Source organism: Ananas comosus, linkage group 14 (assembly GCF_001540865.1).
Source record: "Ananas comosus cultivar F153 linkage group 14, ASM154086v1, whole genome shotgun sequence".
Taxonomy (NCBI): domain Eukaryota; kingdom Viridiplantae; phylum Streptophyta; class Magnoliopsida; order Poales; family Bromeliaceae; genus Ananas; species Ananas comosus.
Genome location: NC_033634.1, coordinates 77,778 through 98,106, shown reverse-complemented (window position 1 = coordinate 98,106; position 20,329 = coordinate 77,778). Strand labels below are relative to the sequence as shown.

The following is a 20,329-nucleotide window of genomic DNA, read 5'->3' as shown; positions in this document are numbered from 1 at the left end:
GTGAAAAATTGTCTAGGTGTTTTACTTGCCGAGACTGCTTGAAAGTCAATAGATTGAGCATTTTTAACCGTAAACCTTTTGCCAAATATTAACCAAAAGAAGTATTATTGGACTTGTGAGTTTTGGATATGCCCCTGTTTAGAAAAAAAAAAAAAAAATGAAAGCTGCAAATACAACTACGAGTTAGTTGTACAATGATTTATTCACAGCAAATAGTGTTGCTATTCTGACATCGTATATTGCTGGCAATAGTTTGCATAATGTTCTGAATCAGATTATCAACAAGTATTGTTCAGGTTGGTCAGGTTGGTCTTAGCGTATCTTGATTGTGATGGCCAAACACCCGATTCAGTATCATGCCTAACCTCACTCCACCCTGGGCAATTCGTTTTGCAACGATTGGCATTCTTGAATTGAAGTAATTATCTGAAATATGAGATTAAAAAAATGGCTCTTAAATTAGATCTGAACAATTGCATCTCTTGTTTCCTCTTCACTTCTTGACTGAGAAACTTACCAGAGAGAGTGTCACCTTCATTGACTCCTTCGTAACCCCATTTGCACGCCAAGGTTATACTCTCTGTAGCATACCTGTTGAACAAACTTGTGATTATCTATTATAGCAGCAAATATGGTTTTTGTAGCCAGAATTCCAATATATTTGTATCCTACTGGGCATCTTTCCTTTATTGCAACTTTTTCCCATGAGGAAATCACTTACTTTGTGGGACAAGAAAAGAGGTCATCACAGTCTCCCCAGGAGGAGGTGTCGTCGGACCAGATTCCCTGAAGGAAAACAAGTATTGGGAACAAATTTGAGTCTGCTTTACTGATGGATGATCAAACTGTGATTGCCAAGATTAATTATTCAACTTACACTAGTGAAATTATTTTGAAGGTCCTCTTGGAAGACATCCATGTCCTTATCATAATAATCTGCCAGAGCTGTAAGGATTATCTCCCTATCCCACACCTACAATTCATGAGTAAACAAGCTGGAGTTAATTATAAAGACTGGAAAAAAAATATCATATAGCTTAGAAATATTCAACATCGTTTGTGAATTGTGCTCAGACTGATCATATTGCAGTAATTGAGGGACAAGTGTATGCTGCATGATATGTAGTTCAACAAACCAATGGAACCATAATGCTATAGACATCAATCTCCGATTACCACAAAATAGTCTCGTACTGGTCCATGAAACAGAATAGGCTTGAGTAATGACAACAGAGTCATTTAAACACCTTACTATGATTTTAAGTTTTTGGAAGTTAAATATATCCGGTAGACACTCTGATGGTGATTTCGAGTGATAAGCTACTGCAATTAAGGTTTCTTCTATACCTATGGGTTTTTTTTAAATGCATTATTCATATACAATGAGAAACCAATGAACTTACATGGTGCAGATTGGATTTATGCCTAAACCAGTGCAGGTTTATCGTGTTCCCACCTTGATCACTTGTGAACCCAACATGCATGGGCTGCAGTTTGAAAAAACATTATTGGAACAGTGAGCATCCAAACTTGAAGAGAATCGGCTAATAAACCGGATTTTGCTTACTTGATGGATATCCCCCATAAAGTGTGACAAGAACAGCAAGGCTTCAGTGAAATTATCTGGATAATCAGGCCCATCTAAATATCAATGAAATATATCGATATTATTAAAGGCTCAGCAAGTTGTGGCAGCTTCCTTACATTTGCGGTCGGAGGTCCCATGCCTGTAGTGAAGAAGCTGATTAGTAAAGTTGCGAACAGCACCAGCCACACACATGTCCTTTGCTCCATGGGGATCGTGGCAGTCTCCTGTAAGTCATAAGGTATTAGTCGCAGTTAGAAAGGAAGATTCTGGTACCAATAGAAGTAAGATTTTATGAGGTTCATATCTTTTATCTATCTGCAGTCTTCTTCTCTTGCCACTATAATCTTTGTTAAAGATAAATGACAAATGACTTAATGCTTCTAGTGGGTTGGCAGTGAAAGTGGTGTCTTACTTGAGTAGGCGAAGTTGCAAGCTTGGTCAGGGGTGTCAATGAAGTGAAGGGAACTTGTCCACCTGTACTTGTACCAGTGTCGAATCTGATCAGGCCAGACGCACAGCGCTGATAAATCTCCATCAACATAGTCTGGCAGAAGGTTTCTTACAGCCTCAGCTGCCTCGGGGTCCAAGAGTTTCTGTGCCACAACAATAGTCATTTGCATAAGAGCACTCAACAACTCCAAATTGCAAACATAGAGGTGTCTCCTCTCCTTCGTATCTGCCATCATCAGACATTTTGGTTCCAATAAAAGGATTGGTCCTGGCAGAAAAAGAATACTGCTCTGTTGCAACCTTGTTGGAATCACAAAATTAATCTATGGGAGGTGGCAGTCAGGTTGCCATTTTACTTAGGTCTAGCATATCGTGTTGAAGGCATTCCATTTGCCAGGTAATTCTAGGATGATTCCTTGTTCATATCTGCTCCTATTTCTGTTTCACTAGATTTTGCCCGAGGAGACTGCCAAAAAACTAGCATGCTAATTCAGTGAACACCTATGAGGCATTTTTTTAACATTGAAGATATCAAATACAGCTTAGATGGTTTGATGTTGGTTGAACTTTAGTTGGTCATTGGTAAAATTTGTGGGTTGACTTATTTAGCATCTTTTACAGCTGGTGAATTTTTAAATTGTTATAGGTTTGCTAAATGTTTATTCTTTTGCTATAAGATTGCTACATGTATATTCTTTTGCTATTAGTTTACTACATGTTTATTCTTTGTATACTTCTATATTATAGTCATAAGATTGTCAACTAAGCATCACTTGCTTTTAGCTTGGTTAATTTAGCTACATTAGTTACGTGGCTTCAAATTGTATTTAGCTTCAATTTTTTGAGTAAGATTTCATGGCCCAAAATCATTATCAGACAACTGAAATTGGTGTTCCCTTCTGGTGATTTTGATGTTTATAAACTATACATCTTGAAGTAAAAATCATACCATTTAAGCAAATCAAAATCTAAAGAAGAAATAGTTTTTTGAAGGAATGCAAATTTTTTTTTTTGCAGTCTGATGGTTGTGGAAAAGCAAAGCCTTACTTGGAAGGATATGATTAGCATGGATGTCTTTGAAGAAAGCAATGTTTTTGCTTTTCTTGGGCTTTTTGATAAAATTGAAGACTTGAAATTTTAACTTTCTAGAAAATGGCATGCAAAGTCTTACCATCAACACAATTTGAAGTTGAAGCTTTTCTGACCTACAAATGTCATTGAATTGTTTTTGATTTAGGGCTCTCTACTCTGCCTAATGATGGGATTGCTACCTTGCAGATGGTGTACTATAAGAATCTTTAGATAAAAGCAAGCAGCAGTGAAAAGGAGCCTTCACTTTTATTATACGCCATTACCAGATAATTCTTCATAAAGTTTAGTCTGTTGGGACGATATTATTTTGACATCTGACAGAACGTCTATGCTGCTTTAAAGCAGACTAAGAAGAGCCTGTTTTAGCCGCATAGATTGTATGTGTACAGCCTAACCAGTAATAAAATGCTATGCTTTTCTTGGATGAAGGATCAGTGGCATAATTTCAAAAATTTACAAATTCACCAGATTGAAGTGATAGAGATGCTAGTTACATATCTGCTTTGTGGTGATTTTGTTGTGGTTTCTTTCAAATTACCTCCCTTTTTTCTATTTCTAATAAGATGGCACACTTCTGTGCTTTCCTTTTCTTCAGTAGACTCTTTCTGTGAAGGTCCTGTCATTTGGAGACTGAATTTTTTTTTTTTCTTTCCTTTATTTTCAGGGAGATGGAGACTGAATTGTTGCAACTACTTTTCGTCATATGCCTGTGGCCTCCACATGCAACGAAGAAATTAACTTGAAAATTTGAGACAACAGGGTAGTTATTGGCTCCTACAATTGTTTAGTAAGAAGAGAGTTTGAAGATTTCCAGACAATTAGGCTACATGTTATTGGAAAATATGGCAGTTTAGTCGGCGAATCCTATACTGAGGACATATGGACAATTTAACTGAAACTGAAGTTTAAACATAAATTAGTTGATCATGGCAACAGTAACACTGATGAGATGGGTGATCCAGCTGAAGCAGGATTTTGTATCTTTTCAATGAAGGTATACCTCCCACCTTTCCCGCCAAAGCTAGTTTTGAGGAATTGGGGTAAAGCTTAGATGATGGATCTCCTCGACATTGTGGTTGACTGTGGGACTCAAACGTTTTTCCTTTTTCTTTTTCTTTTTTTTTTTTTTTGAGAAAAGGACTTATGTTTTTTTTTCTCAATAAAGTTCTTGTAGGACCAAATTGCAATTAGGTCTTTTTAAACACAAACTCTGCTTTCCCCCAAGCTGAAATCTTATGTATCTTGTTGCTTAAGCCATACACATCAAATTTTAATTATAAGATAGAAACTCTATGTAAACATAAGGAAGAAACTCTAACAAGAAGCGGCCCTTTCTAGCTGAACCTTCTAAAATTGATGATGTACCTGAGCAATTCTGCAGGTGAGCATGTGACCCTCTTTGCTCCATGACAATGCTACGGGTGCTGAGACTACGAGAACCAAACAAACAGACGACAGCAGCAATTTCACAAAGCTGCCAACAGAGAATAAGACCGCCGGTACCGAACCCATCTTTGTGCTCTCTCTCTCTCTCTCTCTCTCTGTGTGTGTGCGCGTGTGTGTGTGTGTGTAGATGGCAATTACAATGAGAGACAGACTTTGAGAACTAATATTAAATAGGATGATTATGTTTCTAATACAACATTTGGTAGGTACAAGTGTTCTTTGAGTGCAAGTATAAATCATGTTTCGGCATCCTCATCTCCTCTGGTTATTCTTCGCACACTTCATGTTTAACACTTAATGCTTTAGTTTCTAATACAAGCAAATGATGAGGCAGATTCTGGATGCTGGAAGCATCTATCTATCTATCTATCTGCCTAACTGCTAGTTCTCAGATGCCTGTACTCCTACGCAATCAGCTTGTGGTAAGCCACCCCGGCATTGTTTGTAGTACTCAACCATCATCTCTTTAATTAGCTACTTGTAATTGAACGAGTTGCCAGGGAGGGATTGCCTGTTGAGATGGCAACAGTTTTGACTTTCGAGAGTAGCGTGCGGGGCAGGAGCGAGATACATATTGAGCCAATCATATTTAGCGGATGTGGTGGTAAATGGTGATTTACTTAATTAGCTTTGGGGCCGGATCACAATTACAATAATGATATCATCATCAACAATAAGGGTTGGTAGATACATGCTCGGTTGGAATGTCCACCGGAAGGTCTTCGCGGCTGCTCATTCCCCTCGTACAACAATATACCACAGGCAATTAATATTTGTTTTGCTTTCCCAACCCCTTTTATGAATCCAGGTGGTATGCCTATGATCACTGTCTGTGTTCGAGAGAACAAAGAAAATGATTCCCCGCCACTATTGAAAATTTGTTTGTTTTTTTTTTTTAGAGAAAGAAAGGTAGCATACTATCCAATTCGTTTATTTTAAAAAAAAATAAATTTAACTAGAAAATTTGAACTAATTAGAATTCGAATTTGGAACTCGGATATCAACCACCAAATTTTTTGTCACTTACATTAGGGACAATCGGTAGTATTAAAATATATTAATTATCATGTCGTGTACTCTTTCACCGTCTCAAATTGATCCACAAGTTCACAAAGTTGACAAAATAAATTGTAAAACTTTACTAAAATAAATTGACATATATATTACATTATTCTACATCTCAATATTTATTTAATTTATAATTAAAACATAAATAAAAATATAGATAAATAAAAAATTATATATATATATATATAGAGAGAGAGAGAGAGAGAGAGAGAGAGTAGGGCTACTATACTCTTATGAGTATAGAGCCCTTCGTACACATAAGTTGTTTTCGATGTTGAGGTTTTCGAATCGACGATCCACACCGTTAAACATGATCTAGAGTATTTGAAACTTCTAGAAAATAAATTTCGTAATTTTTCGAAATCATTATAAAGTCTATCAAGTGGGTATAAAATGAATGGTTAAAATCGAACGACATCCTAAAAATGGATGATCGGACCTTTAATTTAAGATCGGAGTTATTGATCTTTATTTAGGTAGTGAATAGAATTTTTTATCAAAAATTCAACCTATTCTGATTTTTTTCGCCGTTAAACTAGCAAATATCTCATATCAGCCCTTAAAAATTGTCAATTTTGTGAGCTTTTGATCGTAAGATAAATGATATCGAAAAATTATAAAATTTAATTTTTAGAAGTTTTAAATGCTTTAGATAATGTTTAACGATATGGATTATCGATTCGGAAGCACTATCATCAAAAACAACTTATGAGTACGAAGGTGATCATACTCATAAGAGTATAGTAGCCGGACTCTCTCTCTCTCTCTCTCTCTCTCTCTCTCTCTCTCTCTCTCTCTATATATATATATATATAATTTTTTATTTATCTATATTTTTATTTATGTTTTAATTATAAATTAAATAAATATTGAGATGTAGAATAATGTAATATATATGTCAATTTATTTTAGTAAAGTTTTACAATTTATTTTGTCAACTTTGTGAACTTGTGGATCAATTTGAGACGGTGAAAGAGTACACGACATGATAATTAATATATTTTAATACTACCGATTGTCCCTAATGTAAGTGACAAAAAATTTGGTGGTTGATATCCGAGTTCCAAATTCGAATTCTAATTAGTTCAAATTTTCTAGTTAAATTTATTTTTTTTTAAAATAAACGAATTGGATAGTATGCTACCTTTCTTTCTCTAAAAAAAAAAAACAAACAAATTTTCAATAGTGGNATATATATATATAGTTGAGCTGGAATACTATCAATAGCAAACAGACTCTATTACCACCCATTTGTTTTCAATGATGGAAGCTCCAAATCGACGATCGGCATCATTGAACATGATCATACCACTTGAAATATCTAGAAACTAAATTTCAAATCTTTTTCACATTATTGGCCTAATAATTAAAGGGTTTCAGAATTTGTAATTTTAATAGTCAGTAATGGTATAAAGATATTCAAATCAATTAAATTTTGGTTAGAAAATTCTTTAAATAATTTAGAATAAGATCTATACTCTTACAATACTTTTATTATCACCTTTTAAGGGATATTCATTTTCAGCTGTTCATTTTTGTGTTCTTTTGATGAACAATAGAACAATATCAAAAAAATATCAAATTTGGTTTCTAGATTTTTTAAGTAGTATAGATTATGGTTTCGTCGATTTGGGGGTTTCCATCATTGAAAATAAATAGGTGATAACGGAATTCGTTTGCCACTGATTGCATTCTAGCTCAACTCTCTCTCTCTCTCTCTCTCTTTATATATATATAGAACTAGGCTAATATGCTATTAAAAGCACCAAGTCATTGGTGCTACTAAGTTTTTAGCCATTGGATTAAGAGATGTGCGGTTAGGATGATGTGGGCCTCCTAGGGTTGAGTGGGTGGTTGGTTGAATAGTATGATCTAACGGATGAAAATGATCAAAAGGGTAGATCTAACGGCGGAAAACTTAGTAGCACCAAGTGCTTCGTGCTATTAATAGCATAGTAGCCGGACTATATATATATATATATATATATAGAGAGAGAGAGAGAGAGAGAGAGAGAGAGAGTTGAGCTAGAATACTCTCAAAATCACCAAATGTAAAGGTTCTGATGATGGTGCTAGGTAGTGGTAGAGGTGAATAGTATTTGATCCAAAGCGATATTAATAATCAAGAAGTAGATCTAGAGGGCTAAAAACCTAAAAGCACCAAAGGGTTGATACTTCTAAAAGTATTCCTAGACTCAATTCTATATATATATATATATATATATATATATATATATATGAGTCCGGTTACTATACTCTTATGAGTATAATTTTCTTTGTACTCATAAGTTTTCGATTGTTAAATTTAACCCTTTGACTATTTTTATTCGTTAGATCAAACTATTCAACTAATCACTCGCTCAACCTTAAAGGAATATTATCATCATAATCAGGAACCGCTATCATCCTAACTGCACATTCCTTCATCTAACATCCGAAAATTTATGAGTATAAAGGGTCTACATTCATAAGAATATAGTAACCCTACTCTCCATATATATATATATATATTATAGTTCAGCTACTGTCCTCTTAAGAGAAAAAAGGTTTTGGTCCTATCGAGTTATTTTGAATAATCGGCATCATTGAAATTGATCTACATTATTAAAATATTTAGAAACCAAATTTTATAATTTTAAAAAATTATTATCAAGTCCATCAAAAAATTAAAAAATAAACAATAAAAAATAAATAACCTTATGAAAATAGAGTTTTGACTTTTTCAATACATGATTCGGAGTTAGCAAATGTTCTCTAAATAGTATAAAGAATTTTCTATAAAAAATTCAAGCGATTTGGATTGATCTATACCGTTAAATAAGTAAACGGCTCATATAGGTCGTTAAAAAGTATCGATTTTGTGACTTTTTGATCACTACATAAATAACTTTAAAAAATTATAAAATTTAATTTTTAAACATTTCAAATACTTTAAATCAATTTTAACAGTTCTGATAATCAATTTGGGATCCCTATCCTCAATAACGACTTAATAAGACGAAACCTCCATCTTTCTAAAAGAATATTAATTGGATTTGATATATATAGAGAGAAAATTGAGCCGGAATACTATTAATAGCATTTGGATTTTTTTGCTATCAATTTTTTAGCCCTTAGATATACACTTTAAACAATTCTATCTTTTAGATCATACTATTTAATTAACCACCCACTCAACTCTACGGGACCACTATCATCCTAATACTATAATTTTTCATCCAAAAGTTAAAAACTCGATAGCAAAAGAGTCCCAATACTATTAATAGTATGATCTAAAAGATAGAATTGACTAAAGTGTAGATCTAATGGCTAAAAATTGATAGTAAAAAAGTTCAAATACTATTAATAATATTTCAGTTCATTTAGTGGATGAATTTAGTCACATAAAGTAAAGNATTACTATATTTATAAGTTATTTCTTCTTCAAATTTATTTGTGTAAAGTTTTATAATTGAATTCAACAATCATTTGAAATAGTAGGACCAACTTGAGAGAATAGTAATGAAACCACTAGCGTGCTACCTTCTCTAAAAAAAAAAACTAGAGAGAATAGTAAAGTGCAGAGGGGTAATGGACGGAAGAAAAGTAATTGGGACAGAGGCTAAAGTGTCCGGAATTTTTTTTCTAATACATTAATTAAAAGCAAAAGGTAATAATCTCTAATCTAGCTTTCAATATTACAAAATTATTTTTTCCTTTCGTTAGGAGGAAGGTGGCATATCGAATTGCATGTAAAACAGTTAAAATTTAAAATACCGACGTACCATAAACATAAACACAAGCGTAATGTTTCGTTTTTGGTTTGTTGCGATTTTGTTTTTTTCAGTACAAATACAACTGAAAATTGACTATTTCAGAGTTGCAATCAAATTGAGAATAACTTGTGCATCATCACCGACCGTCTCTAGCGCAAATAGTAAAAATTTTGATGATCGATATTCAAAGTCCTAAATTCGAGTCCTAATTAATTTATATTTTTAACTAAATTTATTTTTAAATAAAATAAATAAAACGGATAGCATATTATTTATTTTTGTGACAAATGGGTTAAAAAATCTACCGAGTATACTATTGAGCCATGGCCCGAGACTGAACTGAGAAGAATATAGCGACGGCAGATTGGCAGGACAAAAAATAACTGCAAATTGCAGCACGATGTACGATGAGACCACTGAACCTGAACCATGTCTACTCGACAAAATTTGCACTTCAGAATGATTGGACGCTCTGCTTTGCTAGTTACCAAAATAAATAAATTAATAAATAAATAGATAATAGAAAAGGAACCATTTTTACAGAAACAGAACAACTAAGGTTAGAAGATCTCGGCATGCAACTCTTGGTCGTGAAACAGAAAAAAAAAAGTGAAGTGTTATATATATCTGCATGACACTTTTGGTCGTCTTCAACAAAATGAAATGGGAATTCAACAGCTGAGAGTGAAAGTGCGGGAGTGAAACGAGAGAGAATTAGGGAGCAAAACGTATAAACAAGACAAGCCCGTTGCTAATTAATTCGACGCTCCCCATGCGAATGTGCTCGAAACTTTTGCCGGGAGTCCGAGGCTTGCTTTCAGCGTGTCGAGGGCATGGGCGAGAACCATGAGGATTCCCGCAGGCACTCCTCCAATTAAAATGGGTCAAGGATCCTTTATTTCAAATTAAGCGACACACACACTGTTTTCAAATTTATTTATTTATTTATTTATTTATCTATCTGCCAAGGAGACAAAGAGCAGCGAGATCAATGGCAGCTTATGCTCCCGTGCGGTGACCACAACCGCCCCCACTTCCTCTTCTTCTCTACTAGCTCCACGTTCCTCTCTCTCTCTCTCTCTCTCTCTCTCTCTCCCGTTATCAAATTTCTGACGCTNGGGGGGGGGGAATTATTATTATTTTATTTATCTCCATCGAGCTTCGGGCCCGGATGCGCTCGCCCTCTTCTTCTTCGCCTGCTCCTCCTCCTCCCCGTCCCCGCTCTGTCTTGCTCGGCCCCCTCCGCAGCCCCACCGAGATCCGGCGAGGCCCATGGACTCCGGCGCCTCGCCCAGGCGGCCGCCGCGGCGTCGCACCGCGCCGCCGATGAACTACGACGAGTCGCTGCTGGACAGGGCCCTGCGCGACCACCTGGGCGCCTCCGCTGGACCCCGGAAGCGCAGGAGGCTGACCGCGGAGGAGCGGCAGAAGGAGACGGAGACGGAGGCCATGATCGCCCTCTCCCTCGGATTCCCCATCGACGCCCTCGTCGACGCCGAGGTGGCCGCGGGCGTGGTGTCGGCGACCCCGCAGGAGCAGAACGACTACATCGTGGTGCGCAACCACATCCTGGCCCGGTGGCGCGCCAACGTGCGCTGCTGGCTCTCCGAGGACCACATCCGCGAGACGGTCAGCAGCCGCTACGACCGCCTCGTCTCCGCCGCCTACGACTTCCTCTACCGGGAGGGCTACATCAACTTCGGCGTCTCCCCAGCCTTCCGCTCCCCCTCGCTCCCCCTCCGCCTCGACCCGGACCCGGACGGTGACAAGGACTCCGTCCTCGTCGTCGGCGCCGGCCTCGCCGGCCTCGCCGCCGCCGGGCAGCTCCTCAACTTCGGGTTCAAGGTGCTGGTTCTCGAGGGCCGCGATCGGCCCGGCGGGAGGGTCTACACCTCGCGGATGTTGGGCGGAGAAGGGAGCTTTGCGGCCGTCGACCTCGGAGGGAGCATCATAACGGGCATTCACGCCAACCCGCTCGGGGTCTTGGCGAGGCAGCTCGGGATCCCGCTTCACAAGGTCAGGGACAGGTGCCCTCTCTACCGCCCGGACGGCACCAGTGTCGATGGAAAATTAGATCTTGGGATCGGCCTGGTGTTCAACAAGCTCCTAGACCAGGCCACGCAGCTCAGGGAGCTACTGGGCAAGTTCGCCGAAGACATTTCCTTGGGTTCGGCCATCGAGAAGCTCCAAAAGCTGTATCATGTCGCCAGAAGCAGAGAGGAGAAGGAGCTTCTTGACTGGCACCTCGCAAATCTGGAGTACGCCAATGCAGGCTGCCTCTCCGACCTCTCGCTCGCCTACTGGGATCAAGACGATCCCTATGAGATGGGCGGGGATCACTGCTTTCTTGCAGGAGGCAATTGGAGACTGATCAATGCGCTGTGCGAGGGCGTGCCAATTTTGTACAAAAAGACCGTTACGAGAATCGAGTATGGAGAGGAAGGCGTGCGGGTGGCGGTCACAGGCGGGCAGGTGTTTCAGGCTGACATGGTTCTCTGCACCGTGCCACTCGGCGTTCTCAAGAGCGGCGGTATTAAGTTCTATCCCGAATTGCCGACTCGGAAGTCGGAAGCTATTCGGAGATTAGGATTCGGGTTGCTGAATAAAGTAGCCATGGTCTTTCCTCACGTCTTCTGGGGGGAGGAGCTAGACACGTTTGGTTGCCTCAACAGTGATCGTTGTAAGCGAGGTGAATTCTTTCTGTTCTACAGTTACCATACGGTTTCGGGAGGTCCTGTGCTTGTTGCGTTGGTAGCAGGAGAAGCTGCATTAGATTTTGAGCAGACCGATCCGCTAGTTTCACTTCATCGCGCTCTCAGCATTCTTAAAGGTAGCAATGTTGGGGATACAAAGAAATATTATTTCACTTTCTGCATGAATCGGCACAGCTGTCATCATCACATTCCTTCAACAAACAGTTATACAGATTCCTGTCACCTTTCCCGCATAAAAAACATGACTAGAAGCTTTTCCCTTTGACCTCATGCAAAACGTAGCACCATATATGTAAATGTGCAAACCTCTAATTGTGGCATTTCACTTGCATTCTTATTCAAGTCAAGTTATTCTCTTTGATCACTCTTGCTGTTTAAACTATCTTATCCTTTTTGGGTATATATCTGAAGTCCGTGATCGCTCTGTTATGGCAGGTATATACGGTCCAAAGGGTGTACATGTGCCTGATCCCATTCAAACAGTATGTACAAGATGGGGTGATGATCCCCTTTGCTATGGTTCCTACTCCCATGTTAGAGTAGGATCGTCGGGTGGTGATTATGATATTCTTGCCGAGAGTGTCGATGGGCGACTTTTTTTTGCAGGGGAGGCGACGAGTAGACAATATCCTGCCACTATGCATGGAGCCTTTTTGAGTGGATTAAGAGAAGCTTCATGCATTCTTCGTGCTTTGAAGACTAGAGCTTCACCTAACTACAATCCTAAGAGGTGCTTGCAAAAGAGCATGCGAGTGTGCAATGACATTCTGTTGGATTTATTTGATGAACCTGATCTAGAATTTGGGAACTTCTCTTTTGTGTTCGCATCCCTCACAAGTGAAGACCTGAAGGCGATGGGTCTTATGAGAGTTTGCTTTGGGAAGTCTGCGAACAAAGCTTATGGCAAAGTCAGCTCAGGAAAAGTGTTACAAAAGATTCAAAGATCAGAACAAGAATTTCAAGCTTTCTATCTCTATGCAATTTTATCTCGGGAGCAGGCACTTCAAATACAAATGGTCAGTGGAGATGATAAGAGTAGATTAGCATTAATATGCAAAAAGTTTAGCTTAAAGCTAATGGGTTGTAATACTACCTGTGCTGTAGGGAGTTCCCTAATTACTAGCATTTCTGCAGCAAGAAGAAGCCACAATAGGCAATACCAGTCTATGCATTACAAATTATGGTTTTGACATCTAACTTGTTTTACACCAACAAACTTTTCCTCCTGAGATACCCTAGGAACTTGCTGTATAGGCAGCCATGTCATTGCAGTGTAATACTGCCTTTGTATTGTACACTAATATAATCTCATTCTTTCGAATTGATAAGAAAAAGTCTGCCTTTTTGGATAGCTTTCACATGGATCGTTCTGCTTGTTTGGCTCTTAATTCATCTTTTTTCAGGCTTAATTGAGTAGGAAGCATTTCGAATCAATTCTCTCCTTTTCCTTTAATTGGCAGAATTTCCAAGTGTCGAATGCTAGGCATGTACTAAAATGTTATGAAGCAACATACATGAACTCTACTGTTCCGTTAATTGGCAGAATTTCCAAGTGTTGAATGCTAGGCATGTACTAAAATGTGTAGCAATCATATGAAGCAACATACATGAACCTTTTACAGTAAAACCTCGCATTAATTGCGCCTGAGAAAATCGAACATGCAATGATGCTATCTTTGGTTTGAACTGTCATAGCGCTTGGATTTTCTTGCTGCTCATGGCTTCGTTGCATAGCCTTGCTAACGCTGCCTGGATTGTAACGTGACTGTTACTTGTGGAATCACATAGCATTCAGTTATCTTAAACTTGCATATTTATTTTGTGTCGATAATGAAGAGGCGCATCGAACAAACATAGTAACAGGATATAATTATATTCATGGTTGCATTATCAAAGAAGATATGCTCAATAACTTGAACGAATCATCTTCTGCCAAAGATATAGAGTTTGACGAAATTTATGTGTCCACCTGGAAGATGCTTGACTAACCCTTCAAATGATTTGTTGCATCCTCGAAGAAGAATCCAGATGGATACATTGACAGTAGTAATCTTTTCAGAGAGCAGCATTAAGAATTTATATTTCAGGCCATTCAGTTTGTTGTCATGGTGGAGTGATATTCGTTTTGTTGGCCCTTCCCTCGGTTTTTAATTTTTGGAATGATTTAAATTTCTTTCTTTGATGAGATCGAAAGATGTAACAAAGGTTATGAATAGGAGCTCTTTCTAGTGGAATTCGGAAGTGAAACTCTTTTTTCCAGAAAACTGATGGTTGTTCTTACTGCTATTCTTGCAATAGTAATGAAAAAGGTTGATAGAAAATGAAACACCAGTATTATTAATTTGAGAATGCCATTACCTAAGAGGAATCTGTGTGGGCTTGTCTACTCCTAACCTTGATGTGCTTGAAAACAGGACAAACTATAGGATGAAGTAGAGACTAATTTCTTTTTGGCCACTTTCTACTGAGAGGCTACTTAAGAAAATAATTTTGGAGTAGTATGGCATTTTCATCATCTGGTGAAAAACACGATGAAAGAATGATACTGGAAGCGGAGTAACCTTTAAATGGAAGGTGATGTCCATATTTCTATAATTGGAATAGTAGGTTTGCTAGTGTATAAATATATTGGGGCTATCACGTAGAATAGAGGGAGAAAAAAACTTGAACTGAAAAATGGAGTCTTCACTCCTCAAGGGAGATAAATGTCTGAAATGGTTGACGAAACTATAACCTTACGAGTGATAAAGTAGCTATAGTAAATCTTGACCAAATGTGAATCTAATGAAGGAAACAGATCGCAGTAAGTGGGGTAACTGATCTAGTTCAGTTGTGATTTAGCCTTGTTTATTCTAGTTTTAGTTGGGTTTGCATGTTCTATTTCTTTTTGGGAGTTTTGTATGCTTTTTATAATATTCTTCATATTTTATATGAAGTTCTTACATGGGAAGTTGGGAGCTCAAATCAAAACTTCAGATTGACAGAACATATCAGACAACATGAGAAATGCTAAGATCAAAATTCAACTGGATGCGGGAAGATAGCAATTGTCAAGAGCAAGAAAGTAGCTATGACTGCACCAGTGCTGATTAGCACTTGGCATGGCACAGCTCAGCAGAATGTTGTGCTGCTAGAAAGGTGCGGCGGCGCTAATGTGCTGAAACCCTCAATGATGGCTATTTTTGACAATAGGGGTGATAGCGAGGGGGACGAGGAATAAGAAATTGCTTCAATTGGTCGCCTATTAGCTTTTATGGCTTTGGTGAATGGTCGGATTAGGTTTGAGAATTGAGGGGGGAAGAAGATTAGCAGGTATGGGTTCTGATCGAATTAGGTAAATGGATCCTACCGGCAATCACCTCAACCTGAACTAAGACAAAGTCTGACAATATTTCAGCCAAGGTAGATCCTACTGCTGACATTGTACTATTTGGGGCAGCCATCAACCTATGTTCAAGCCTCCTACTGACCATTCAGAGGATATATATATCCTATTGACATGTCTCAGAAAAATCACAATTATATGCTTTAATGAACTTCTTGTAATCTCACAACATGAGAAAGAAGCAATAGTATGATGGCAATCAGAACCAGGCAAATTATGTTACCTAATTGTTGTCCTTGTTCATACCACTACAGAAACACTACTCTTACTTGCCCATATCACAACAGAAAGTCTTTCTTGTCCGATCTTAGGGGAATTAAAGTTAAATGAGAAAAAAGTCTTCTAAGGACCTTTGATCTTCAGGCTTAAATTAAATGTCGGCATTGTCCAAGTAGTCAACGCAAGTCTGGCACCCGCAGTCTGAGAAGCGACACATCTTACATCCGAAGCAGACACAGTGAAGGCAACCTTTGCACAATGGGGTACGAGTGCATCCTCTTAGGCGCTTGCGACTTTCTCTTTCTTCTTCAACAGCACAAGTGACACTAAGAGGTAAGCAACAGAACATGTAAGATTAGCTCACAAATGAAAAGAGAGAGAGAGAGAGAGAGAGAGAGAGAGAGAGAGAGAGAGAGAGAAGGAAAAGGAACCGAAGAACAAAAAGTGCAGATGTTCAAAGTCAGTGTTATGCAGAAGTCGATGTAAAGTTGAATTGATGAGGAAATGAATGAAATTTGCACATTAACACTAGTCGAACTGTGTTTTGAAAAGAAAAAAAAAAAAAAAAACAAAGGGGTTAGCAACTGATCTTGGTGATTTTAAGTGATTTTGACCAATTTGCAATCTGCTAAGAAGTCAATAGAGATCCAAAATACAAGCTGTTTCGCTGTGGAGAGTCTCAATCACTTTACGAAACAGAGGATATCCATGGCCTCATAACATTTTATAATTATACTAAAGAAGGTGGCAAAAATAACAGCATTCTTTCCAGAATATTCGGGTTGATAGCTCACGGCATAAATTCTTTTCATCAACACAATGTAGTCAGCAAATATTCTTATCTCCCGTTCTATGTTGTGAATCAAATGATTTCCAACCGTGCAAAAACATATATATTTAAACAGGATTTGCCCATGGAAGCAAACTATAATGTCTATTTTGGATATGATCAGTGTAAATTGCGGCTTTCCAGGCAGAAAATATTTGAGATTCTTGAAAACAGAACAAATTTTAACCTCCACATTTTGAGCTAATTTAGTAGAATCCTTTTATGTGGATGAAATATTAATAACAAGAAAGAAAAGGCTAAAAAAATAGTTAAAGTTGTGCAAACGCAACTTTTGAGAGTTGGGAATAATGCATTTCTTAATGGTTATACCTAATACAAGCATCCGACCACGGTATTCTAATAATAAAACTTACTTGTCGGAAGGCATATCAGAGCATTTCCAGTTGAGAACTGCCTGCGCATCATGAAAGGCACGGCATTCCTCTTCAGTCCTGAGACGAAATCGACGCTGCTTGTTGCATATTGTACACTGAACGAACTCATCTCGGTGCAACTTGTTTGAGCCGTTGGCAGATTTCGATGTTCGATTGTAGTATCGGAGCAGGGCTGTCTTCAATAGGGGAACTTTCTTTTCCTTCACTATGACCCAAATATTGTACTTCCATCTCCTCGGAACCTCTCGCTCCGCATGTTTCTCGAAAGCAGATGGGTTCAACTTATCTGATCATTTGGTTGAAGGCTCATCAGTTGACAGATAATTGGAAGGCAAGTCATTTGTGATGCCACAACAACTGATATAATTAATGTTGCTTCTTTTTTTCTTTTCTTTTTTTTTTTTTGACGACATATCATGCAAGCTTCTTCAAGATTGCTAAACAAGAAAAGAGAACACGATGGAGGATCAATGACAGTAACTTGTACGCATGCAATAAGAAGCGCTCTTGGAAGGTTATATATATATAGTCTTACATGTGAACTACATCAGCCTGCTTTCGGAAAGGAAAAGAAAATAACATGAAAAGAAGTACAGATGACTCACCTCAGATACTAAATTTCTGCTTTAATCATGGATACTACACTGCAGATTGATGTACTAAAACAGAGAATCCATTGGTTGTACGTATTTTCTTATTTTAGAAGCATCAACATTCTTCACTAATCCACATTAATTTATGCATTTGAGCTTGGAAGTCGAATTGTTTCCATTTATTGTATGTGATCTAATTAAGTAAAGTTTGAAAGTTAAGGGCTTCAGAAAAACAAACAGAAATAATCAATAAGCACAAGAAGTTGCTCATATAACAATTACTAACTGTGCTTGGGGTTATTGCATGGGCGAGAACAACTCTCACCCCACTTTGCCCCCNCAGGAACGTCGCCATTCTCGTCCTCGCATGGATCAAGAACACTTTTCACCTGCAGAAATAAAATTTTAAACCATAAAAACATCTCTCTCTCTCTCTCTCTCTCTCTCTCTCTCTCTCTCTCTTTGTGCAGAGTTACTAGATTATGGTGGTGCTAGGTTTGAACTCAATGCTCCTAACAATGCAAGGGAGCGGATCACTACGTACTATCAGTATCAGCATTATTCCATCAAAGATATACTTCTTCTTTTTTTTCCAGAATAAGTATTTTATTTAAGAAACATCACTACTAATTACTAATTAAACAAAGGATCGATCTTGTCATGCATCTAAGTTGGGTCGAAAATGATATCCGACTAACTCTCCCATGCATGCAATTATAATAACATCAGACTTGAAGAGGAGGACTCTTTATATATAACATGATACAGCTAGCTAGGATTGCTCTCTCATCACTTAATCTCATCATCATTCTTAAAAAAGCAATTAAACATGTACATGCTGCAAGCAATGGCTTATCCACATTAAGAGAACATAACATATATATATATATATATATATATATATATATATATATATATATATATACACATACATGGCCCTGTACCTTCGGTATATGTGATGTGATTCCGTACAAGAAAGTAATGCAGGAGAAGGGAGGGTTAACAGACGGACGGACCTTCCGTACATCCGGGGACGCACTGGCAGCTGATGACGAGTTCACCGGAGGCAAACACCTTGAGCTTGCCAACAGCATCGCCAAAGCGGCGGCTCGTGCACCCGCACAGCACCTCGATGAAGTCGTCGCCTTTCTTCAGCCCGCTCATGTCCCTCAGCTCCTCCTCCTTGAATAGCTCGCGCCCGCCGCCTCCTCCCGACGATGACCCGCTGGCCGCCATTTCTCCGTCCTGCTGCAGTAGGTCATGAGGGGCAGGGTACACGCACGTTAGAAATGAAGTGACTAGCTAGCTAGCTATTAGGCCGCGCGATCAGAAACAATGCACAGTAACCCTACGTACATATCCGGCCGGCCCCATGAATGAATGAGAGTTATATATCGATTGCGGCGCTTTAATCAATTCTAATTCTAATGGACGAATCAATAGTAATTAAGTACCGTGATGACAGGAGAAGATATGAAAAAGAGTTGGGTCTGCACTTGCGGGAGAATCATGCGTTCCAAAATATTTAGCACCCTGGCTCTCTCTAGACCGAGATAGAGGATCTCCACGTCAGAGATACGTACGTAAGTAAAATGCAAGAAGATATATCTCTGGGATTTGGGAACGCATGCAACTAGAGGGATATATATATATATATATATATATATATATATATATATATATATATATATATATTTGTGCGGTGGGGCTTAATAAAATATCTGCATGCGAAGCTCTCCGGGATGATGTTCGGAAGGATCGACAAAAGAAAAATAAAAATGAAAATGAAAATGAAAAGATAGGGAGAGGGCACGCGAACAGTCACCCCAACTTTTTCACGCCAAACTCGCCGAGACCCCGAAAGGCGCCATGCACCTTGAGGGGGGTGGGCGGAGGGATCGTGAAACACAAGGAGAAGTGGAGAACACCATGTCCATAGTTCTCATGCGTGCAATGTACACCTCTTAATTATTATGGTTAACCCGCCTAGCTAATAAACCATATATCGACCGACATATTTACACGTACAGAGGCCAATATTGGAGGCTCAATTCGTAGTTAATTTCCCCGTGCTTCTTTTACAGACGCAGAGAGAGAGAGAGATCTAGAGAGAGAGAGAGAGAGAGAGATATCAGAACAGGGTTCTCCAGAATCGGAGTAGAGTATTTTGATAATAAATATACGGGACATGCGAGCGAGCCCGGCCCACAAAGTCTTCTTAATACAGATAGAGAAATAAGTATATTATAGTTTTATACTATATACGCTAATAGTCTTTAACAACAAAGATGTTTTGACTAGATAAATTAGTAATTCATTGTTTCCTCTCTGGTTTCTCTTGTATCTAATATCTAATTAATATCATGAAAATCTCAAAATCCTCAAAACTGGCAAACATAGTCGCTTACGTCAATAGTGCACTCCTAAAATTTAGCCCAATAAGGAAAGCATCCCCCAACCTTCGCCGTGCTATGTCATAAAGAATTAAGAAAAAAAATAAGTTGATAAGAATGTAAAAGTATGCGAATGAACATACTTTGCAAATAAAGCATGCAAATTAACAATGAAATAAATAAATAAATAAAGTATGCAAATAAACATGACCCAACCTTTAATCCAAAGATAAGTTTGCTTTGCCCTACATTAATTTAGAGGTTTGTAATACTGCAATATCAGGTTAAACTGAAGAAAACTATTAGTAGAGATCCTAACCTAGGGTGAATGTGGATGATAAGAAGCACCACCACCTCGCTATATAAGTAAGGAGAAACTGCAGGTTTTGAGGTGTGTATATG

At 38.3% G+C, this 20,329-nt stretch overlaps 3 protein-coding genes and 1 long non-coding RNA gene across 4 annotated transcripts; 2 read left to right on the top strand and 2 right to left on the bottom strand.

Annotated features, from left to right (window-relative positions):
* Positions 61–4,779, bottom strand: LOC109720767 (endonuclease 1). The gene is made up of 9 exons (XM_020248078.1): positions 4,496–4,779; positions 2,001–2,181; positions 1,705–1,812; positions 1,568–1,623; positions 1,404–1,487; positions 878–973; positions 722–786; positions 518–591; positions 61–426 (listed from the first exon to the last, which is right to left on the bottom strand). Exons 1-9 carry the CDS (start codon positions 4,640–4,642, stop codon positions 302–304), a joined length of 936 nt encoding a protein of 311 aa, XP_020103667.1. The 5' UTR covers positions 4,643–4,779; the 3' UTR covers positions 61–301.
* LOC109720768 lies at positions 2,178–4,429 on the top strand. Its single transcript, XR_002219056.1, has 2 exons — positions 2,178–2,435; positions 3,795–4,429. It is a non-coding gene; the product is annotated as an uncharacterized LOC109720768 (long non-coding RNA).
* On the top strand, positions 10,524–13,473 carry LOC109720805 (lysine-specific histone demethylase 1 homolog 2). The gene is made up of 2 exons (XM_020248124.1): positions 10,524–12,229; positions 12,549–13,473. Exons 1-2 carry the CDS (start codon positions 10,672–10,674, stop codon positions 13,301–13,303), a joined length of 2,313 nt encoding a protein of 770 aa, XP_020103713.1. The 5' UTR covers positions 10,524–10,671; the 3' UTR covers positions 13,304–13,473.
* On the bottom strand, positions 15,867–18,770 carry LOC109719879 (protein ULTRAPETALA 2). The gene is made up of 3 exons (XM_020246712.1): positions 18,551–18,770; positions 16,921–17,227; positions 15,867–16,043 (listed from the first exon to the last, which is right to left on the bottom strand). Exons 1-3 carry the CDS (start codon positions 18,768–18,770, stop codon positions 15,869–15,871), a joined length of 702 nt encoding a protein of 233 aa, XP_020102301.1. The 3' UTR covers positions 15,867–15,868.